This window comes from Haematobia irritans, chromosome 4 (genome assembly GCF_050003625.1).
Source record: "Haematobia irritans isolate KBUSLIRL chromosome 4, ASM5000362v1, whole genome shotgun sequence".
NCBI classification, from domain to species: domain Eukaryota; kingdom Metazoa; phylum Arthropoda; class Insecta; order Diptera; family Muscidae; genus Haematobia; species Haematobia irritans.
This window is the reverse complement of record NC_134400.1, coordinates 133,655,314-133,680,254: the sequence shown is the minus strand read 5'-3', so window position 1 is coordinate 133,680,254 and position 24,941 is coordinate 133,655,314. Positions and strand designations below refer to the sequence as shown.

The 24,941-nt window shown below is 30.1% G+C and overlaps 1 protein-coding gene across 12 annotated transcripts in view; it reads left to right on the top strand.

The window, feature by feature from the left end:
* Positions 1–24,941, top strand: part of Rbfox1 (RNA-binding Fox protein 1) — a 714,540-nt gene that overhangs the window by 630,611 nt on the left and 58,988 nt on the right. For 10 of the 12 annotated variants that reach the window (XM_075308547.1, XM_075308550.1, XM_075308548.1 and 7 more), the window contains one exon: positions 14,401–14,911. The exons of the other annotated variants lie outside the window; for them this stretch is intronic. In XM_075308547.1, coding sequence (XP_075164662.1) covers positions 14,401–14,911 — 511 coding nt within the window. The remainder of the gene's footprint in view (positions 1–14,400; positions 14,912–24,941) is intronic. 12 annotated transcript variants of the gene reach the window in all.

The window sequence follows — 24,941 nt, the reverse complement described above, 5'->3', positions numbered from 1 at the left end:
AAATGTGTTTTTATAGAAAAAAATATAAAATTGTATTTGTAATAGAAACTTTCAATATTCAAAAAAATAATTGAATAAATTAAATTTGTAATAATTAGGCAAGTTTTAAATAAACAAAGCTCAAAAGTTGGCATTATTTAACCCAGCAAAAAACGCGTCGCCAAAAAGTAAAGAAAATTTTCTTTTTGGATCCGGAAGTGGTGCAAAATTGACGCAGAAGCGATGAATTTAACATGGGCTTGTCATAGGACGGAAGTCCTTCATTTCAACAGCTGTTGCACTGAATTTGCATCACTTCTTTAGGTGTGATCCCAATTCAATGTTTCGGATGTAAATTACAAAAATTCTGTGATATTTTGTCAAATAAATAATTTTTATAATTATACCCTCCACCATAGGTTGGGGGTATATTAACTTTGTCATTCCGTTTGTAACACATCGAAATATTGCTCTAAGACCCCATAAAGTATATATATTCTGGGTCGTGGTGAAATTCTGAGTCGATCTGAGCATGTCCGTCCGTCCGCCTGTTGAAATCACGCTAACTTCCGAACGAAACAAGCTATCGACTTGAAACTTGGCACAAGTAGTTGTTATTGATGTAGGTTGGATGGTATTGCAAATGGGCCATATCGGTCCACTTTTACGTATAGCCCCCATATAAACGGACCCCCAAATTTGGCTTGCGATTGCTCTAAGAGAAGCAAATTTCATCCGATCCGGCTGATATTTGGTACATGGTGTTAGTTTATGGTCTCTAACAACCATGCAAAAATTGGTTCACATCGGTCCATAATTATATATAGCCCCCATATAAACCGATCCCCCGATTTGGCTTGCGAAGCCTCTAAGAGAAGCAAAATTCATCCGATCCGGCTGAAATTTGGTACATGGTGTTACTATATGATCTCTAATGACCATGCAAAAATTGGTCCACATCGGTGCATAATTATATATGGCCCCCATATAAACCGATCATCAGATTTGACCTCCGGAGCCTCTTGGAAGACTAAAATTCATCTGATGCAGTTGATATTTGGTACGTGATGTTAGTATATGGTATCCAACAACCATGCAGGAATTGGTTCATACCAGTCCATAATTATATATAACCCCCATATAAACCGATCCCCAGATTTGACCTCCGGTGCTTTTTGGAGAAGCAAAATTCATCCGATCTGGTTGAAATTTGGTACGTGGTGGTAGTATATGATATTTAACAACCATGCCAAAAGTGGTCCATATCAGTTCATAATCATATATAGCCCCCATATAAACCAATCCCGAGAGTTGGTTTTTGAGCCTCTTGGAGGAGCAAATTTCTTCCGAGTCAGTTGAAATTTGGTACATTGTGCTAGTATATGGCCGTTAAAAACCATGCCTAACTAGGGCCATATCGGTCTATAGTTATATATAGCTCTCAGATAAATCGAGCCCCAATCACACAAAAATTGGTGCATATCAAGTTCGTAAGTGTATATAGCGACCCCCACATTTCAATTCTGGTTCCCTACGTACCGTGCAAAAGTCCATATCGATTCGTAATTATTTGTAGACTTACCTACACATACCTTTTTTGTCTAATATATGCCCCGTATGGACTAACTGACAATTTAGAAAACGATTTAAGATATCACAACCCAAGTAATTCGATTGTGGATGACAGTCTTTCGTAAAAGTTTCTACGCTATCCATGGTGGATAAGATTCGGCCTGGCCGGAAACCTTTGACCTCAAACATTTTCAAAAATTCACAATTTTTTCAGATTGGATTTAGCATTTTTTTCGACGATCGATCATTTCGATTTAAATGATTTGTACCATTGTATGCATTCTTAATCTGTTTTTAACCTATTTGACGCAAAAAAAGTTAAAATTACCCATTAAAAGTATGAAAAAAAAAGTTATAAAAAATTGACTTTTTTCATTCTTTTTAGTTTTAGTTAAAATGAAGAACATCATTGGGAGTGCATCGTCTGGGAGTGTTTTTAAAGTTGTGCCTTTGGAAGAACTTCCAATTTTTTTTTTTCTGGGAATTTAAAGAAAATCAATTATCACAGAAAATTCGTAAGAATTGACAAAATATTTTTTTATACATTTATCCTATGATGCAAATTCAAAACTATGATTTTGTTTTTGTTCATAATTATTGAGATTACTACAATAAAATGCTATTTCTTTCCACAAAGAAATTTTTGTGTAACAAATTCCACTTTTTTCGGTTATTTTTTGTTTCATATTTGTTAATATATTAATAATGTTGTTTTTTTTTTTAAACATTAAATTATAACAAAATACCATTAGTTACAATACCAATTTGTGAAATAATAGAATTAGTGTCAAATTGTAGTAAATCTGTAATTAGATTTCTATTTTTGTTGCAAACAAAAGAACATTATAAACAATTACTATGCATATATAATAATGAATTGTGGTTGTTTTATCCGATTTACAATTTTCATTTATGTAAATTATTTATTGTTAAAATAAACGTTTCATAATCGGATAGCGTTTTGTTTTTTGTGTTTGTTTTTGTTTTGTGGTTGCAATATAATACCATTACTGGCCCCCACTGCTTTTGGCTGTCCATTTGTGATAACTCCTCTTCATATGATTTTTCCATGGTATTTGAAGTGAATATGAAATTAAATTTTAAAATATAATTAGTCTAATGGGACTTGTTTGAGATAACTTGAAAATTAATCGTTTTGATATTAACGCCCATTTTCATGAAGCTCCGTTAGTGTTGCGTTAACTAACGAACTTTTAAACCGTATTATGGGCATAGCTGCCATCTTGCGTATATATTCCATATGCCAGTTAGGAACTTAACTGCCGAAATATTTTCAGTTAAACCGGAGAGACGATATTTGGAATTTACTTTGTGCTAACTGGCAGTTAAAGCCTAACGGAGCTACATGAAAATGGCCGTAAATAGAAATAGGAATGCATAACTTCTATTGCGGTTGAAAAAAAAAACTTACAGGAATTAGCTTAGTAATCCCTGAAAAAACAGGAGAATTTATTTTTATATGTTTCGTTCCGATTTGTGCCTATAAAATTTTTTTGTTTAGTCTCTAGGAAGGAATTTTAAAAAAGTTATATAGTAACCATATAGATTTAGATATATGTTACCGTGCTGTGATCACTATACGCCTAACAAAATTTTAATTTTGTCATGTCTCCGCTTGTCAGATGAGACTTCGCAATATTGTTTTTATAATGATAATGGGAAAAGTTGCTAAATTTGACATCAGTTATTGATATTATCATTTTCATGATTGAAGCAATTTAAATGAAAATTTAATAGATGAATTAATTTTATGAAAAAGAGTTTACTTCCAAAACTATAATTTTTAGCACATTTTTCCTTTTCCTTTTGAGAAGAAGAATTGCGCCTGAAAATATGCCAAACAATACAATGCTGTACGTTTCCCATGAACTGTTAATTTTAATCATTGATTTTCGAGTAAATATAAATAAAGTACGAGGGCGGTTCGGAAACTTCTTAGCCTATCAATGAAAGAGAATAGTTAGTTTTTCACATATATTTTTTTATTATACCCTCCACCTCCACCATAGGATGGGGGTATATTAACTTTGTCATTCCGTCTGTAACACATCGAAATATTGATCTAAGATCCCATAAATATATATATATATATATATATATATATATATATATATATAATATATATATATATATATATATATATATATATATATATATATATATATATATATATATATATATATATATATATATATATATATATATATATATATGCTCAGATCGACTCAGAATTTCACCACGACCCAGAATATATACATATATACATATATATATATATATATATATATATATATCTATATCTATATATATATATATATATATATATATATATATATATATATATATATATATATATATATATATATATATATATATTATATATATATATATATATATATATAAATATATATAAATTTCATCCGATCCGGCTGAAATTTGGTACATGGTGTTAGTATATAGTCTCTAACAACCATGCGAAAATTGATCCACATCGGTCCATAATTTTATATAGCCCCCATATAAACCGTTCTGGCGATTTGGCTTGCGATCGCTCTAAGAGAAGCAAATTTCATCCGATCCGGATGAAATTTGGTACATGGTGTTAGTATATGGTATCTAACAACCATGCAAAAATTGGTCCATATCGGTCCATAATTACATATAGCCCCCATATAAACCGATCTCCCGATTTGGCTTGCGGAGCCTCTAAGAGAACCAAATTTCATCCGATCCGGCTGAAATTTGGTACATGGTGTTAGTATATGGTCCCTAACAGCCACGCAAAAATTGGTTCACATCGGTCCATAATTATATATAGCCCCCATATAAACCGATCCCCCGATTTGGCTTGCGGAGCCTCTAAGAGAAGTAAATTTCATCCGATCCGGCTTAAATTTGGTACATGGTGTTAGTATATGGTCTCTAACAACCACGCAAAAATTGGTCCACATCGGTCCATAATTATATATAGCCCCCATATAAACCGATCCCCCGATTTGGCTTGCAGAGCCTCTAAGAGAAACAAATTTCATCCGATCCGGCTGAAATTTGGTACATGATGTTAGTATATGGTCTCTAATGACCATGCAAAAATTGGTCCATATCGGTCCATTATTATATATAGCCCCCATATAAACCGATCCCCAGATTTGACCTCCGGAGCACCTTGGAAGACAAAAATTCTTCCCATTCGGTGTAAATTTGGTACGTGATGTTAGTATATGGTATCCAACAACCATGCAGGAATTGATTCCTATCAGTTCATAATTATATATAGCTCCCATATAAACCGATCCCCAGATTTGACCTCCGGTGCCTTTTGGAGAAGCAAAATTCTTCCGATCTGGTTGAAATTTGGTAAGTGGTGGTAGTATATGATATTTAACAACCATGTGAGTTGAAATTTGTGGATGACAGTCTTTCGTAGAAGTTTCTACGCAATCCATGGTGGAGGGTACATAAGATTCGGCCTGGCCGAACTTACGGCCGTATATACTTGTTTTTTTTTTTTTTTTTTAATTTCTAATGAGAAAAGGATAAAAGTAGATTAACACTAAACAAATTTAATAGCATTTGTTTTTGTTATACATTGCATATCTTAGACATGTCAGAGGAAATCTCTTTTGCAATGTGTAGTATAATTCCTGGCATACTCATACTGTTCTACCTCATAAGCGTCTCTAATTGTTCTACACCCCATTTGTGTATATCTATTTTTGCTTTCAATCATATTATTAATTGATCCAATAATAATAAGAATTGTTGAAATCACGAAAATTAAAATATCAATCCCCAACACCATTTGAAAAATGAAATGATCCAATTATACAAATTAATTGGCACAATTTGTGTAATTGATATTTATTTTGTTTAAATAATTAATTGAGTCAATAAAAAAGTTTATTTGAATATTTTTTACACTAAAATTTTAAATGTAGTTTTATTTTTACATTTTGTTTTTGTATATTTATTTTATGTTTTATTTGTAAATTTTCTTTTTTGTAATATTTAATAACGATATTTATTATTATTGTATAATTTTGCAATACTACTCAATTACTACACAATATATTATAAGATGAAAACAATGGAATTTCTTTCTAAGATTATGTAGTGTAATAATTATGCATTATACATGTTATCAAAATAAATTTCTCTCAAAAAAAAAAAAAATATATATATATAAGACTGAGCATCCTTTTTATTATATGTATATTGTAATGACACATTTTACAGGTGTAATAGCACATGTGTATGATTTCCTCTATTAATACATATACGCATATATTTAAATGTACAAGCAAATACATATAAATAAATTTTATTATTACACATTTTAAACGAATCTAGGATACAAACTTACTTGATGTTTCGCATTCGCAGGAGAGAGACTATTAAATTTATATGTTTGTTTTCTATTCAATACGCATATAAGGATGTCATATAAAAATATCTTGTTTGCATATTAGAAATATTTTTGTGGTTTTTATTATGTATGTCTTTTGTTTTTTTTTTTTTTTTTGTTTTTACTGAATGTAGAACATTTTTTGGTGAATTGATATCTTGGTTTGATTTTTAATTGTCTTATCATTATTACACATAATACTGTTTATATTATTCTTTTGATTATTGTTAGTTTTAATTGTTGTTGTTATATAATTTCCTGTGTTCGGGTTAACTTTGAGGTTTTATTACGTACATCTATTCTGTTTAGTCAGTACACCCAAAAACATTGAATTTTCCCATCATTGTAGAATATAAATTTTAAATTGCCTTTGAATCAAACGATTAAAATATTTTTGAATTTGATTTTCAACTTTTTAAATTGTGTCCTATTTACATTCCACCTTAAATGATATGTAGTACGTATGTATACCAGTATCGTATATGGCTTAACAAATATATCGAATTTGATTAAAATGAATGCATTTTAACTGAATTTATTGTAATTGAATTGCATCAAATTGCGTCAAATAAGCCCAGGCTTCTTATTTCTATTTAACCTATTTAGTATTTTGAAAGTTATATTTTAATCCGAATTAAGGTGTTTCGATTCAGTAGCGATAAAATATATATAAATTTAGTCCACTGTTCTTTTCGTATCTACAGGTGGGTATTAAGTTCGGGTTTAGCCACTAAAAACGAAAACAAATCCATAATAATAGTATAAAGTTATACTTCTTTGATGCAAATTTCATTAAAACTTGATGGGGAATACCCCAATGCACCTTTTTACAAACTTGATAATCCTTATAATGGATTATTAGAGAAAAGTAATCGTGACAAAATTGCGATTTTAGCGGCTAAACTCTAACTTAATGCTACTAATACACCTTAACAGACGGCTCCACAGTTGGTAGAATACTACCAAAACAAAATTTTGACAAAATTCTCTATAGAAATAAAATTTTGACAAAATTTTCTATAGAAATAAAATTTTGACAAAATTTTCTATAGAAATAAAATGTCGGCAAAATTTTCTATAGAAATAAAATTTTTACAAAATTTTCTATAGAAATAAAATTTTGACAAAATTTTCTATAGAAATAAAATGTTTACAAAATTTTCGATAGAAAAAAACAACAAATCTTCTATAGAAATAAAATTTTCACAAAATTTTCTATAGAAATAAAATATTGACAAAATTTTCTATAAAACTAAAATTGTGACATTTTCTTTAGAAATAAAATTTTGATAAAATTTTCATTAGAAATAAAATTTTGTCAAAATGTTCATTAGAAATATTTTGCCAAACAATGTTGGCAAGATTTGCTATAGAAATAAAACTTTGACAACATTTTCTACAGCGATAACATTTAGAAAAAATTTTCTATAGAAATAAAATTTTGACAAAAGTTTCTTTAGAAATAAAATTTTGACAAAATTTTCATTAGAAATATTTTGCGAAACAATGTTGGCAAATTTTCTATAGAAATAAAATTTTGGCAAATTTTTCTATAGAAATAAAATTTTGACAAAAATTTCTATAGAAATAAAATTTTGACAAAATTTGCATTAGAAATATTTTACGAAACAATGTTGGCAAAATTTTATTTCTATAGACAATAGAAAATTTTATTTCTATAGAAAATTTTATTTCTATAGAAAATTGTCAACATTTTATCTCTATAGAAAATTTTGTCAAAATTTTATTTCTATAGAAAATCTTGTCAAATTTTTTTTCTATAGAAAATTTTGTCAAATTTTTTTTCTATAGAAAATTTTGCCAATTTTTTTTTCTATAGAAAATTTTCTATAGAAATAGCATTTTGACAACATTTTTTAAAGAAGTAAAATGTTGACAAAATTTTCTATAGAAATAAAATTTTGACAAAATTTTCTATAGAGATAAAATATTGACAAAATTTTTTAGAAATAAAAATTTGACAACATTTTCTATAGAAATAGCATTTTGACAACATTTTTTAAAGAAATAAAATGTTGACAAAATTCTCTATAGAAATAAAATTTTGACAAAAGTTTCTTTAGAAATAAAATTTTGACAAAATTTTCATTAGAAATATTTTGCGAAACAATGTTGGCAGATTTTCTATAGAAATAAAATTTTGGCAAAATTTTCTACAGAAATAAAATTTTGATAAAAATTTCTATAGAAATAAAATTTTGACAAAATTTGCATTAGAAATATTTTGCGAAACAATGTTGGCAAATTTTCTATAGAAATAAAATTTTGACAAAATTTTCTATAGAAATAAAATTTTGACAAAATTTTCTATAGAAATAAAATTTTGACAAAATTTTCTATAGAAATAAAATTTTGACAACATTTTCTGTAGAAATAAAATTTTGAAAAAAATTTTCATTAGAAATATTTTGCGAAACAATGTTGGCAAATTTTCTATAGAAATAAAATTTTGGCAAAATTTTCTATAGAAATAAAATGTTGACAAAATTTTCTGTAGAAATAAAAGTTTGACAAAATTTTCATTAGAAATATTTTGCGAAACAATGTTAGCAAATTTTCTATAGAAACAAAATTTTGACAAAATTGTCTATAGAAATAAAATTTTGACAAAATTTTCTATAGAGATAAAATTATGACAAAATTTTTTATAGCCATATACATTCAAATCGATGATTTGAGTTTGGCAAAGGAAAAGAGATATGCTTGCAAATTTGTTTAGGCAGTAGCCGACTATCAAACCCTTTCTCGGGAGGTTCAAGTGTAGTTCACTTTGGGTTGAGTGAATTACCCGAATTTATTCTGATAATTGGTTGATAGTTTTGCTGCAAGTAGAGGATGCTGATGAGGAATGTGGTAATTCCGAAACAGCTGCACATCCAACCATCTTGCAGTCTATAGGGCTTTGCCCAAATAAATTTGACAAGCATACTTTTCCTCTGTTGGTTAAGCTACACTTGTAGTTTAGTCAATGCATGGCTTTAAGCTGAGATCAAAAACAACAATAACGAAATAAAATTTTGACAAAATTTTCTAAAGAAATAAAATTTTGACAAAAATTTCTATAGAAATAAAATTTTGACAAAATTTTCTTAGAAAAAAAAAATTTTGACAAAATTTTTATAGAAAATAAAATTTGACAAAATTTTCTATAGAAAAAAAATTTTCACAAAATTTTCTATAGAAATAAAATTTTGACAAAATTTTCTATAGAAATAAAATTTTGGCAAAATTTTCTATAGAAGTAAAATATTGACAAAATTTTCTATAGAGATAAAATGTTGACAATTTTCTATAGAAATAAAATTTTCTATAGAAATAAAATTTTCTATTGTCTATAGACATAAAATTTTGACAAAATTTTCTACAGAGATAAAATATTGACAAAATTTTTTAAAGAAATAAGATTTTGACAAAATTTTTTAGAAATAAAAATTTGACAAAAGTTTCTTTAGAAATAAAATTTTGACAAAATTTTCATTAGAAATATTTTGCGAAACAATGTTGGCAAAATTTTCTATAGAAATTAAATTTTGACAAAATTTTTTAGAAATAAAATATTGACAAAAGTTTCTTTAGAAATAAAATGTTGACAAAAGTGTCTTTAGAAATAAAAGTTTGACAAAATTTTCATTAGAAATATTTTGCGAAACAATGTTTGCAAAATTTTCTATAGAAATAGCATTTTGACATTTTTTAAAGAAGTAAAATGTTGACAAAATTTTCTATAGAAATAAAATTTTGATAAAATTTTCTATAGAGATAAAATATTGACAAAATTTTTTAGAAATAAAAATTTGACAAAATTTTCTATAGAAATAGCATTTTGACAACATGTTTTAAAGAAATAAAATGTTGACAAAATTCTCTATAGAAATAAAATTTGACAAAAGTTTCTTTAGAAATAAAATTTTGACAAAATTTTCATTAGAAATATTTTGCGAAACAATGTTGGCAAAATTGTCTATAGAAATAAAATTTTGACAACATTTTCTGTAGAAATAAAATTTTGACAACATTTTCTGTAGAAATAAAATTTTGACAACATTTTCTGTAGAAATATTTTGCGAAACAATGTTGGCAAATATTCTATAGAAATAAAATTTTGGCAAAATTTTCTATAGAAATAAAATGTTGACAAAATTTTCTGTAGAAATAAAATTTTGACAAAATTTTCTATAGAAATAAAAGTTTGACAAAATTTTCATTAGAAATATTTTGCGAAACAATGTTAGCAAATTTTCTATAGAAATAAAATTTTGACAAAATTGTCTATAGAAATAAAATTTTGACAAAATTTTCTATAGAAATAAAATTATGACAAATTTTTTTATAGCCATATACATTCAAATCGATGATTTGAGTTTGGCAAAGAAAAAAGAGATATGATTGCAAATTTGTTTAGGCAGTAGCCGACTATCAAACCCTTTTTCGGGAGGTTCAAGTGAAGTTCACTTTGGGTTGAGTGAATTACCCGAATTTATTCTGATAATTGGTTGATAGTTTTGCTGCAAGTAGAGGATGCTGATGAGGAATGTGGTAATTCCGAAACAGCTGTACATCCAACCATCTTGCAGTCTATAGGGCTTTGCCCAAATAAATTTGACAAGCATACTTTTCCTCTGTTGGTTAAGCTACACTTGTAGTTTAGTCAATGCATGGCTTTAAACTGAGATCAAAAACAACAATAACGAAATAAAATTTTGACAACATTTTCTAAAGAAATAAAATTTTGACAAAAATTTCTAAAGAAATAAAATTTTGACAAAAATTTCTATAGAAATAAAATTTTGACAAAACTTTCTTAGAAAAAAAATTTTGACAAAATTTTCTATAGAAAAAAAATTTTGACAAAATTTTCTATAGAAAAAAAATTTGACAAAATTTTCTATAGAAAAAAAAATTGACAAAATTTTCTATAGAAAAAAAATTTGACAAGATTTTCTATAGAAATAAAATTTTGACAAAATTTTCTATAGAAATAAAATTTTGGCAAAATTTTCTATAGAAGTAAAATTTTGACAAAATTTTCTATAGAGATAAAATGTTGACAATTTTCTATAGAAATAAAATTTTGACAAAATTTTCTATAGAGATAAAATATGACAAAATTTTCTATGGAGATAAAATATTGACAAAATTTTTTAGAAATAAAAATTTCGCAAAATTTTCTATAGAAATAGCATTTTGACAACATTTTTTAAAGAAATAAAATGTTGACAAAATAAATAAATAGAAATAAAATTTTGACAAAAGTTTCTTTAGAAATAAAATTTTGACAAAATTTTCATTAGAAATGTTTTGCGAAACAATGTTTGCAAAATTGTCTATAGAAATAAAATTTTCACAAAATTTTCTATAGAAATAAAATTTTGACAAAATTTTCTATAGAAATAAAATTTTGGCAAAATTTTCTATAGAAATAAAATTTTGACAAAATTTTCTATAGGAAAAGAGATATGTTTGTTTCGAATTTATTTCGGCATAAGCCGGCTATCATACAAAACCTTTTTTCGGAAAGTTCAAGTGTGGTTCATTGTTGGGTTTAATGAACTGCCTGAATTTATTCTGATAATTGGTTGATAGTTTTGCTGCAAGTAGAGGATGCTGATGAGGAATGTGGTAATTCCGAAACGTGCGTCCATCCAACCATCTTGCAGTCTATAGAGCTTTGCCCAAAATAAATTTGACAAAAATTCTTTTCCTCTGTTGGTTAAGCTACACTTGTAGTTTAGTCAATGCATGGTTTTAAGCTGAAATAAAAAAACAACAACAATACTTAAAGAACAAAACCAACAATTAACAAAACAAAACGAATGGAAATAAAATTTTGACAAAATTTTCTATAGAAACAACATTTTGACAAAATTTTGTATAGAAATAAAATTTTGACAAAATTTTCTAAAAAAACATTGTGTTGACTAAACGCTAGCAAGGAATCTTATTTAAGCAAAGCCGACTATCGAAACTTTTTTTTTAGGAGGTTCGAGTGTAACTTACATTGGGTTTATCACAATGGACTGAATAGTCTAAGTGAGCCTGAATCTTAATCGGGCTGCCACTTTAACCTAACCTAACGTAGCCTACATTGGGTTTAGTGAATTACCCGAATTAATTCTGATAACACTTATAATACTGATAATACTTTGTATACAGTTGAATCATTCTTAATTGCCAAATACCTTACTCTATGATGTAGTCATTAGCTACACTGAAAGAAGGGTTGTTTTTTCTGAGGAATAATATTTTAGATAAACGAAGTTTTCTTGTTACTCTAAAATATGTAAAATATGTTTCCTCGTTCGGAAGGAAACTATTTTTTCCTTTCCACCTCTTTAATGCTGGTGACATTTCTGAGTGTTTCAAAGCTTCTCTAAGTGGTTCCACTGCAATGCCGTTCGGACTCGGCTATGAAAATGAGGTCCCACTCAGTGATAAGAGAGAAGTTCACCACTGTGCTGTCACAATGGACTGAATAGTCTAAGTGAGCCTGATACATCGGGCTGCCACTTAACCTAACCTAATATGCTATCTTATTTATTTTTTTATTTTAGTAGAATTTAAATACATTTATATTATTTTCAGTTCAAACTCCATTTATTTTTTTTTTTTTAATGAAATAATTTAGTTTAGTTAGTATAACTAAATTAAAATAAATTAAATCAAATAGAATTAAAAGGTATTATGCTAGACCAAAGTGAATTAAATTGAGTTGAAATAAATCAAATAATATCAAGTTTAAATATAGAATTCGATACAAATGTAATTTAAATTTGAATTTAAATTTAAATTTAAATTAATTGCCTAATAATTTACACCAAATATAAATTATTTCATTTTAATCCAATTGAATGGAATTCTTTTATTTTAATTTGATATCATTTTATTTATTTTATTACATAAACTAATTAAATCAAATAGAATTAAAAGGTATTATGCTAGACCAAAGTGAATTAAATTGAGTTGAAATAAATCAAATAATATCAAGTTTAAATATAGAATTCGATACAAATGTAATTTAAATTTGAATTTAAATTTAAATTTAAATTAATTGCCTAATAATTTACACCAAATATAAATTATTTCATTTTAATCCAATTGAATGGAATTCTTTTATTTTAATTTGATATCATTTTATTTATTTTATTACATATATATATAGTGAGCATCATACTGGCTATACTGTCCTTTATTTTTCTACATCTGCAGTGTAGAGTATACAAACAAATTATTTTTAATAAAACTTTGTTTGCAAGGTTTTCAATTAAAAAACAAAACAAAGGTGTATAAAATTTACATTTGCTATTATATTTTTTCATTGTGGTTTTCCCATTACTGTGTGCTATTGTTCTGATATAATTTCCATATTCATTTATATTTCTAATTTATGAAATATGTGAAACAAACATATGCTATATTTGTCGTAATAAAAATGAATGAAATTTTTCTGTAAATATTTCTGCAAAATGACAACATGAAAATGAATAGAGTTTCTTGTTTACCCCTATATATATATAAACCAATTTTGTTACTTTTATTTATTTGAATTTATTTTTTAGTTTAACATTATCTTTTTTTTATCAAATATAAAGTAATGTTTTATATATAAATATATTTATATAGATGATTCAAAAAAAAAAAAAAAACAAATTTCTTGCAGAAACAAAAACTAACCGCATGCATTTTATGGTCTTTTTTCTTTTCTTTTCAAAAACAAAACAAATCTATACCTTGTTTGGAATACCTAAAAAAAACGTATATGACTTACTTTTACAAAACTAAATGCCAATACAACACCCATCCATATCAACACTACCATGCAACCAAATGTGACTGGACAAATTTATATAAATGTGTCATGCAAAACTTTATCCCATCTGGATCAACATGCATTTGAAATCACTCACGCGTACACACACACACACACACACACATATATATACTCTCTGCCAAACCACAAAACTGTTTCATTAATATTTTTGTTCTTGTTCTTTGATATGAAAATATTACGTTTTCACTTAATTATCTAAATGTGTGTGATGTCTATGATTGTTGTTTTTGTCCATTTAAAACTAAAAACCATGCTCACCCACACATATTCACCATACCATACCACTCTTCAATCAATTCATCACCTCCAAATCGAACACATACCACAAAACTTTAACATATTCTCTCAAAATGACTGGCAAAATACACACAAACATTCTTAATATTGGCAACGGAAATGGATATTCAATGGAAACGGATGTGGATAACAAAAACAAAACAAATGGCTACATCTCAACTGAAAATTAATGTTGTCGAACGACTACAATAATTTTGGCTAACATAAACATCGATTTCATCGTTTGGCTTCAATCTTCGATAACTCCATGATTGCCCATTTGATTCCAACCCCTTAGCCGCTGTAGCAGCTGCGGCAATGCGTGGTGTGGCCATCCAACGTGGCCATGTAGGCATGGTTGGTGCTCCCTTTAATCCAGCTTTAGCCGCTGCAGTTGCTGCCCAGCAACAGCAACAACGCCAAGCGGCTGCTGTTGCAGTTGCAGCAGCACAACAGCAACACCTCGGACTTCAACAGGCATTACAACAGGCCGCCCACCAACAACAACCACTTCAACAGCAACAAGTTGCCGCTAATGCTGCGGTTGCAGCAAATGCTGCCACAGCTGCTGCTATTATGCAGCCCAGTGCCCAACAACAATTGCAAACGTTGGCCGCTCAAACGGCCAATGCCGCTGCCGCTCCCAGTGCCCAACAGTCTGCTATGGCCGCGTATGCTGCCCGGTTAGGTAGTGCTCAACCTACAACACAGCAACAGCAACAAAATGCTGCTGCTGCATCAATGGCTGCAGCTGCCAATGCTGCTGCTAATGCGGCAGCAGCTGGTACCACCCTACATGGATATGCACCGTAAGTACTTTTGAAACATTAATAAAAAAAAATAAGCACACTTTACATTACTACCATTTTTAGAATGTTTTGGTTCATTTTTATTTAGCACAAAATTTGAATTTTACAAATTTTTTGTTGTTGGTCAAATGCCTGAAGAGAGAAAGTAGTAAAGCTTTGATGGAGAATTATCATAAAAATGTTAAACATCTAATTTAAAGTTTAAATGATTTAAAAGCATGCATAAATTAATAAAAAAACTAAAAGCCTAACGAACTTAGTAATTTTAACGCAATTTTTTTATTAAATTCAAACCCCAAAGTCAAATAAATAATTTTTCATTATATAACGCAATATTTCATACTATTAAAGTATTTTTTCACTATTCTAATGAACAAGTTGTCTCTAATGTAATGAACTGAGATAACTGAATGTTACACTGAAAAAAAAACAATGAACCCACCAGGAAAGAAAATTTTAGTTAATTTTAGAAAAAAATAGATAATTTTAGAAAATTTAAACTAATCGACACATTCAAGAAATTTTTTTAAACAAAATTATTATTTTTCACTTACAAAAGAAAATTTCGTAGTTCGAAGGAAAAACTTGCGAGTTAAAAATTGCAAAAAATTTCTGTGGTGCCATACGAAGTTCCAGATGAGCCCATTATTGGTAAAATTTATAAATTTAAAAGAAATTTATGTATAATCTCCTCCTCTTACACTGAAAACACAGTGAACCCACCGGGAAAGAAAATTTTAGTTAATTTTAGAAAAAAATAGATAATTTTAGAAAATTTTAACTAAACTGTTTTGGAAACGCAGATGTCATACCGATTTCACAAAACTATGGAAATATTTTTCGACACATTCAAGAAATTTTATTGAACAAAATTATTATTTTTCACTTACAAAAGAAAATTTCGTAGTTCGAAGGAAAATCTTGCGAGTTCAAAATTGCAAAAATTTCTTTGGTGCCATACGAAGTTCAAGATGAGCCCATTATTGGTAAAATTTATAAATTTAAAAGAAATTTATGTATAATCTCCTCCTCTTACACTGAAAAAACAGTGAACCCACCTGGAAAAAAAATAAAATTTATAAATTTAAAAGAAATTTATGTATAATCTCCTCCTCTTACACTGAAAAAACAGTGAACCCACCTGGAAAGAAAATTTTAGTTAATTTTAGAAAAAATAGAAACTTTTAACTAAACTATTTTGGAAACGCAAATGTCATGCCGATTTTACAAAACTATGGAAATATTTTTCGACACATTCAAGAAATTTTATTGAACAAAATTATTATTTTTCACTTACTAAAGAAATTTCGTAGTTCGAAGGAAAAACTTGCGAGTTCAAAATTGCAAAAATTTCTTTGGTGCCATACGAAGTTCAAGATGAGCCCATTATTTGTAAAATTTATAAATTTAAAAGAAATTCTCATGCTTCATTTATGTATAATCTCCTCCTCTTACACTGAAAAAGCAGTGAACCCACCGGGAAAGAAAATTTTAGTTAATTTTAGAAAAAAATAGATATTTTTGGAAAATTTTAACTAAACTGTTTTGGAAACGCAGATGTCATGCCGATTTCACAAAACTATGGAAATATTTGTGGACATATTCAAAAAATTTTATTAGACAAAATTATTATTTTTCACTTACAAAAGAAAATTTCGTAGTTCGAAGGAAAAACTTGCGAGTTCAAAATTGCAAAAATTTCTTTGGTGCCATACGAAGTTCAAGATGAGCTCATTATTGGCAAAATTTATAAATTTAAAAGAAATTCTCATGCTTCATTTATGTATAATCTCCTCCTCTTACACTGAAAAAACAGTGAACCCACCGGGAAAGAAAATTTTAGTTAATTTTAGAAAAAAATAGATATTATTGGAAAATTTTAACTAAACTGTTTTAGAAACGCAGCTGTCATGCCGATTTCACAAAACTATGGAAATATTTGTGGACACATTCAAGAAATTTTATTAAACAAAATTATTATTTTTTCACTTACAAAAGAAAATTTCGTAGTTCGAAGGAAAAACTTGCGAGTTCAAAATTGCAAAAATTTCTTTGGTGCCATACGAAGTTCAAGATGAGCCCATTATTGGTAAAATTTATAAATTTAAAAGAAATTCTCATGCTTCATTTATGTATAATCTCCTCCTCTTACACTGAAAAAACAGTGAACCCACCTGGAAAGAAAATTTTAGTTAATTTTAGAAAAAAAGAGATAAGTTTAGAAAATTTTAACTAAACTGTTTTGGAAACGCGGATGTCATGCCGATTTCACAAAAATATGGAAATATTTTTGGACACATTCAAGAAATTTTATTAGACAAAATTGATATTTTTCACTTACAAAAGAAAATTTCGTAGTTCGAAGGAAAAACTTGCGAGTTCAAAATTGCAAAAATTTCTTTGGTGCCATACGAAGTTCAAGATGAGCCCATTATTGGTAAAATTTATAAATTTAAAAGAAATTCTCATGCTTCATTTATGTAGTTAATTTAACTAACTTACGCAAAAAAATTATTTAAGTCATGGAAACTTTTCTAAAACGTAATAATTCCATGAACTAAAATGGAATTAAATCGGCTTTAATGAAATATAGGGTTCACTTTTTTTTTTTTTGAGTGTAGGATAGAACATACATAGGTTTTAGATTTATTTAGAAAATGTGGCATCCTTATTTGTCTACCTTTTCTGCCTTTAAAGAGAAGATTCGAAATTATTTTAAATATTCTCAATCATCTGCGCATTAGCTTCCAAGACTGTTGTTGTACTAAATACATTTAACATATCTTAGTAAATGTAATAATAAAGGGTGATACGGTCAACACTTGGTCAAGGGAAAACGCGTGTAAATCGGTGAAGTCGTTTATTTAAAAAATCAAATTAAATTTCTTTTTCAAGTTCAATTAGTATAAAATTCAGGAAAAATATTCAGTTAGGCTTTCGCTTTTCCAAATCCGAATTGCCGGGCCTCACGCTTGCCGCCTGCCATCAGATTTTGTACAGCCACCTTGTCCACCTTCTTCGCCGCAGAAAGCCAGTTTGCCTTGAACTGCTGCTCGTCCTTAGCAGTTTTTTTGGTCTTCTTTAGGTTCCGCTTGACAATAGCCCAGTATTTCTCAATTGGGCGGAGCTTTGGCGTGTTGGGAGGGTTCTTGTCCTTGAGAACCACCTGCACGTTGTTGGCGGCGTACCACTCCATGGCTTTTTACCGTAATGGCAAGATGCCAAATCCGGCCAAAACAGTACGGAACAACCGTGTTTCTTCAGGAAAGGCAGCAGACGTTTATTCAAACACTCTTTCACGTAAATTTCTTGGTTGACAGTCCCGGAAGCTATGAAAATGCTGCTTTTCAAGCCACAGGTACATATGGCTTGCCAAACCAGATATTTCTTTGCGAACTTTGGCAGTTTTATGTGCTTGAAAATATCTGCTATCTGTCCCCTTCCTTTTGCCGTATAAATCTCCTGTCCCGGAAGCTGCTTGTAGTCAGCTTTGACGTAGGTTTCGTCGTCCATTACCACGCAGTCAAACTTCGTCAGAATCGTTGTGTACAGCCTCCAGGATCGCGCTTTGGCCGTCGTATTTTGTTTATCATCGCGATTTGGAGTCACTACTTTCTTGTAAGTCGATAGTCCGGCTCGTTTTTTTGGCTCGATGCACGGTTGTAGACGATACACCCAGCTTATTTGCTACATCTCGGAGAGAGAGGTTAGGGTTTCGCTTGAAACTACCGGCAACTCTCTTTGTCGTCTCAGCGGCTTCCGGTTTTCGATTTCCCCCCGATCCAGACTTCCTGGCTGTCGACAAACGTTCCCCAAACACTTTAATTACATTTGTAACGGTTGATTTGGCAACTTTTAGCGATTTTGCCAGCTTTGCGTGCGAGTAGCTCGGATTTTCGCGATGCGCGAGCAAAATTTTGATACACTGCTCTTCGTGCTTGGACGGCATTTTGACAACTGAAAAGTGAATTCCAAAATCAAAATAGGAGCAACATTCTACACACACACACACACCTTCAAAATGAGGGGTGTTCAGGTTTTTTAAATGCAATATTGAAAGAAATACGTCAAGTTTATATTGACCAAATTTTGACCGTATCACCCTTTAGCACCAAACTTAGATAAAAAATGTGTCCTTCACGAACTTTGAATGATCCTTGGGCACATAATGTCAACGTCGTTCCAATTGAATATGCCGGATGTTGTTATTGTCCTAATGTAGATATCAAAATCATTTCCCCGAGTCAAATTTATCATTTTGATTTTCCAAGTCAAAATTGGATTACAAACAAATAGTATTTTAAACGCAAATAATTAAAATTCAGTTTTATATATCAGCTGATTGTTTTCTTTCATGATGATCCTTGTGCCATTGATCTAAGCGTCGTCTCCATTTTTATAGTTTTGGAAGCTTTTACTGTCCTTGAAAATATATCCACATTTTTTCCCACGTGAAATTAATTATTTTTCTTGATTTTCCGACATAGAATTGCGTCGGAAATAAAAATATTTTAAGCCGAAAAAATTAAAATTCATTTTTTTGCACATCAGCTGATTGCTTTCCAGTGATATCGGCCTTTTATTACCGAGTATTGTAATTGGTACAAAAAGCAATCGTCGTCGTCGCCGTCGCCACTTCACAGGAATACCAATTGAATGACGAGACGACTTAAAAGCGACAGACGACAAAAAGCGACGGCGAGAGCGAGGGCTACTTCAGGAATAAGGGTGATTTTTTAACAATCCCTCCGTATACCATAACAATGCGATTCCAACTAAGAGAACAACCCACGCGCAAACATATCGATTACATCGATGACAGGTATCGATTACAGGTAGATAAAAGATATATAAGAAAATTTCTTATATTCTAACAAGTGTGTCTCCTTAACTTTTTAAAAGGATTGAATACTTCTTAGTACGAATGAACTAAACTATTTTTCTATGCCAAGTGTTATTCGCATGTATGATAAGCTTTCTATAATAAAGGAAGTCAGAATTATCATTTTATAAGAAATTTTACTAAATTTGAGGAATCTTGGTTTTAGTTCATATTTTGTTTATTTTTACGAATGCTTTGTTATCAGTGAATAAAATTTTTTTGTTCAGTAGTAAATTCTTATACCCAGCGAAGAAAAAAATATTAGTAAAATGCCATGTCCTATTCTAGTTAATGAACTATTCCTAACTGCTTTCAGTTTAGGATTTTTTTACTAAAACAAGTAAATTTTATTATTTCACACAAAAATGTAACGTAATGGAAATAAAATGGCTAAACTAAATTGATAAATATTTTTTCCTTTAGTTCCGAAGGCCCTTTTTCTGGGTGTAAAATGTATATATTTACAGGTAATGAAATGTCTTGGTGCGCCATATTAATACAAATAACACAATAAAAGATCCGAATATACTCCATCAAAGTTTACTATTTTTTCCCCATTATTATTATTATTATTATATATATATTTTTTTGTTACTAATTTTGCTACATGCCAAATGTAATAAGTTTTTACATACATATATTATATATTATAATTTGTAGTTTGCGCTTTACTAAAACTACATTGTTATGTTGTAGATGTTAAAAAAAGAAAAAAACAAATTTGTTTCCTTTGGATTATACTTGGGTTTTGTTCTTGTAATAATTTAACTTGAAAAAGAAGAAATGAAAAAAAACATTATAAATATTAGCACTGGTTTTTTTCTGTCTTTTTAAGCGTGAAAATGAAAATGCATTTTGTAATCATATTTAATACTACGTACGTTAATTGCAAAATTTCTATATACAACGTAAATATTTGAATGATTGATCATCTCTAATTACAACATATAATTCTTGTTTTTAATATATAACAAAACCAAACCAAAAAAATAAAAAAATATAGCTTTGTTTTATTTAAATGTAATTGATTGAATTTTACCTACATGCAAATCTTCTAAAAGCAAGTCTTCATCATTAAATCAACGGCATTACACAACAAAAAGTACTAAGTAAATTTAGTTATTAATGGAAAACTCTTATTCAGCAGTATTTAAAAAGCAATTAAACAATTAAAAAAGAACTATGTATTAAAGTATTTGCGTGTGAGTGTGCATATGTATGAAAGTTGTGTGTGTTTGAATTCTTTTATATCTCTTAATCCCTCCCTCCCTCTCTATCTATCTATCTCTCTCTTTCTGTGAGCAAGCATGTTTGGTAACCGACAACTAGTTATATATTAAAAATTATAATTATTAATGAAATATTTAATCAATTAAATTTAGCAAATAAGGAGTTTTAGAGCTGCGTCTTGGTTGTTGTTAATAAAAAAATATTCCACTAAATGAGAAATGCAGTACACCTATGCATATTTGTAAAAAAAACACACACACACACACAGTTCACTTCTCTTATGACCATCTAAGAACAAATGCCCCTACAACTCTACTCCGAAATTAAATTCATATATTTCTATATATACCATATATATATAGTACAGCTGTACAATCTAATAAAAAATAGTTTTGTCATGTGTTATATATTTACTTTATATAAATAGATTTTTTATAAAATTTTGGTAGTTTATATTTCCTCAGCGAAATTGGAGAGTAACATATATTTCATTTAAGCCTTTCACCATCGCATTAAATCTACACAGTATTTTGTAAATAATTTATAATTTTAAGCGTTTACCTTAATTAGATAAAAACTGAAGTGAGTTTCTTTTCAAGACTGTACGAGTATTGAGGATTTGTTAATTTGGTTACACCTTCATTTCGAATAGTACACGCAAAAAAATAATTCTTTCCTCCCAAACGAAATTTTAGACAAACAACGTTCGTTTCTCATTTGCTTTTCGCTGTAAGGAAGTGTATTTGGAAGAAAAGTATATACTTTTTGTGATAAACGTTTATTCTTTTCCAGGATGTAAAAACAATTTCATAAAGACAAACTCAAAAAAAAAAAAAAAAATAAAACATTGTTTTCTTGCTAATTGCATTTTCCCTCACATCCACGAGGTTTTGTAGTTCTTAACACCTTTTCTTGTAATACGAACAATGTAGAAGAAATTATACGATTTTATAAATTTTAAATTTTTTTTACCTTTCGAACCGCGGACCATGCACTTTGTAAGCCGAAACAAGCTATTGATGTAGGTCGGATGGTATTGCACATGGGCCATATCGGTCCACTTTTACGTATAGCCCCCATATAAACGGACCCCCAAATTTGGCTTGCGAGGCTTCTAAGAGAAGCAAATTTTATCCGATCCGGCTGCAATTTGGTACATGGTGTTAGTATATGGTATCTAACAACCATGCAAAAATTGGTCCACATCGGTTCATAATTATATATAGCCCCCATATAAACCGATCCCCCGATTTGGCTTGCAGAGCCTCTAAGAGAAACAATTTTCATCCGATCCGGCTGAAATTTGGTACATGGTGTTAGTATATGGTCTCTAAAAACCATGCAAAAATTGGTCCATATCGGTCCATAATTATATAAAGCCCCCATATAAACCAATCCCCCGATTTGGCTTGCGGAGCCTCTAAGAGAAGCAAATTTCATCCGATCCGGCTGAAATTTGGTACATGGTGTTAATATATGGTCTCTAACAACCATGCAAAACTTAATTCACATCGGTCCATAATTACATATAGCCCCCATATAAACCGATCCCCCGATATGGCTTGCGGAGCCTCTAAGAGAAGCAAATTTCATCCGATCCGGCTGAAAGTTGGTACATGGTGTTAGTATGTGGTCTCTAACAACCATGCAAAAATTGGTCCATAGCGGTCCATAATTATATATAGCCCCCATATAAACCGATCACCAGATTTGACCTCCGGAGCCTCTTAGAAGACCAAAATTCATCTGATTCAGTTGAAATTTGGTACTTGATGTTAATATATGGCCTCAAACACCCATCCAAAAATTGGTCGATATCGGTCCATAATTATATATAGGCCCCATATAAACCGATCCCCAGATTTGACCTCCGGAGCACCTTGGAAGAGCAAAATTCTTCCCATTCGGTTGAAATTTGGTACGTGATGTTAGTCAACAACCATGCAGGAATTGGTTCCTATCAGTCCATAATAATATATAGCTCCCATATAAACCGATCCCCAGATTTGACTTCCGGTGTCTTTTGGAGAAGCAAAATTCATCCGATCTGGTTGAAATTTGGTACGTGGTGGTAGCATATGATATTTAACAACCATGTGAGTTGAAATTTGTGGATGACAGTCTTTCGTAGAAGTTTCAACGCAATCCATGGTGGAGGGTACATAAGATTCGGCCCAGCCGAACTTACGGCCGTATATACTTGTTTACATATATTCCAGATATGTTCGGAATATTCCGAAAAAATGTTCAAATGTCCTGTGTTGATGAAGTGATTATTTCAAAGCACATGGTAATGCTTACCGTATGGTCTTGGTAAACATTGTTTCACATTGTTTCACCACTGTTTACCCAGTTTCGCTTGGGAAGCATTGAGTATCATCTACTCGGTTGTCAATCGTGACTTTAGACCATGATCTTTTTCGCTCCAGTTTTCATCTTCTGTTCCCATTCACGGCAGAAATGTTTCAATAAAAAATCGTAAATGTTAATTCGGTCCATTCATATTTTTCGCAGACATTTCCCAAACAACGAACTTCAGTTTGTAGCCAGCTTGTTTTTATATGGATTGTAATTATGAATCTTTATTTCTTTGGCGATAAGTCCCCGGTCTAACAAAGAAAAACACATTTTTTTGTCAAAATTCGTTTTTATTATTCAACATAGTTCCCTTCAAGAGCGATACAACGATTATAACTACCTTCCAATTTTTTGATACCATTTTGGTAGTACTCCTTCGGTTTTGCCTCAAAATAGGCCTCAGTTTCGGCGGTCACCTCTTCATTGCAGCCAAATTTTTTCCCTGCGAGCATCCTTTTGAGGTCTGAGAACAAGAAAAAGTCGCTGGGGGCCAGATCTGGAGAATACGGTGGGTGGGGAAGCAATTCGAAGCCCAAATCATGCATTTTTGCCATCGTTCTCAATGACTTGTGGCACGGTGCGTTGTCTTGGTGGAACAACACTTTTTTCTTCTTCATATGGGGCCGTTTTGCCGCGATTTCGACCTTCAAACGCTCCAATAACGCCATATTATAGTGACTGTTGATGGTTTTTCCCTTCTCAAGATAATCGATAAAAATTATTCCATGCGCATCCCTAAAAACAGAGGCCATTACTTTGCCAGCGGACTTTTGAGTCTTTCCACGTTTCGGAGACGGTTCACCGGTCGCTGTCCACTCAGCCGACTGTCGATTGGACTCAGGAGTGTAGTAATAGAGCCATGTTTCATCCATTGTCACATATCGACGGATTTGCTCACAATTTTGTACATGGAGTTCAATTAATATTGTCGTCAATTGCGGCAAATTTAGTTGAAATCAGTTCAGATTTAGATATAGCTCCCATATATATCTTTCGCCCGATTTAGACTCACATGACCACAGAGGCCAAAGTTTACTACCGATTTTCGTGAAATTTTGCACAAGGAATAGAATTGACATTCTACCAATGCATGTTAAATTTGGTTGAAATCGGTTCAGATTTAGATATAGCTCCCATACATATCTTTCGTCCGATATGACCACAGAGGCCAAAGTTTAACACCGATTTTCGTGAAATTTTGCACAGAGAGTAGAATTGACATTCTACCAACGCTTGCTAAATTGGGTTGAAATCGGTTCAGATTTAGATATAGCTCCCATATACAGCTTTCACCCGATTTAGACTCATATGACCATAGAGGACAAAGTTTACTCCAATTTATGTAAGGCAGAGGAAGTAAAATTAATATTATAGCTATTCATGCCAAATTTGGTTAATATCGGTTCAGCTTTGGATATAGCTTCCATATATATTTCACCCGATTTAGATTCATATAACAACCGGTGACCAAATTTTCATTTCGATTTACTTGACATTTTTTCCTGAGAGAAACTTTTACATTTTATATCCACTTCAACGAAACTTTATTGCAATTGATTT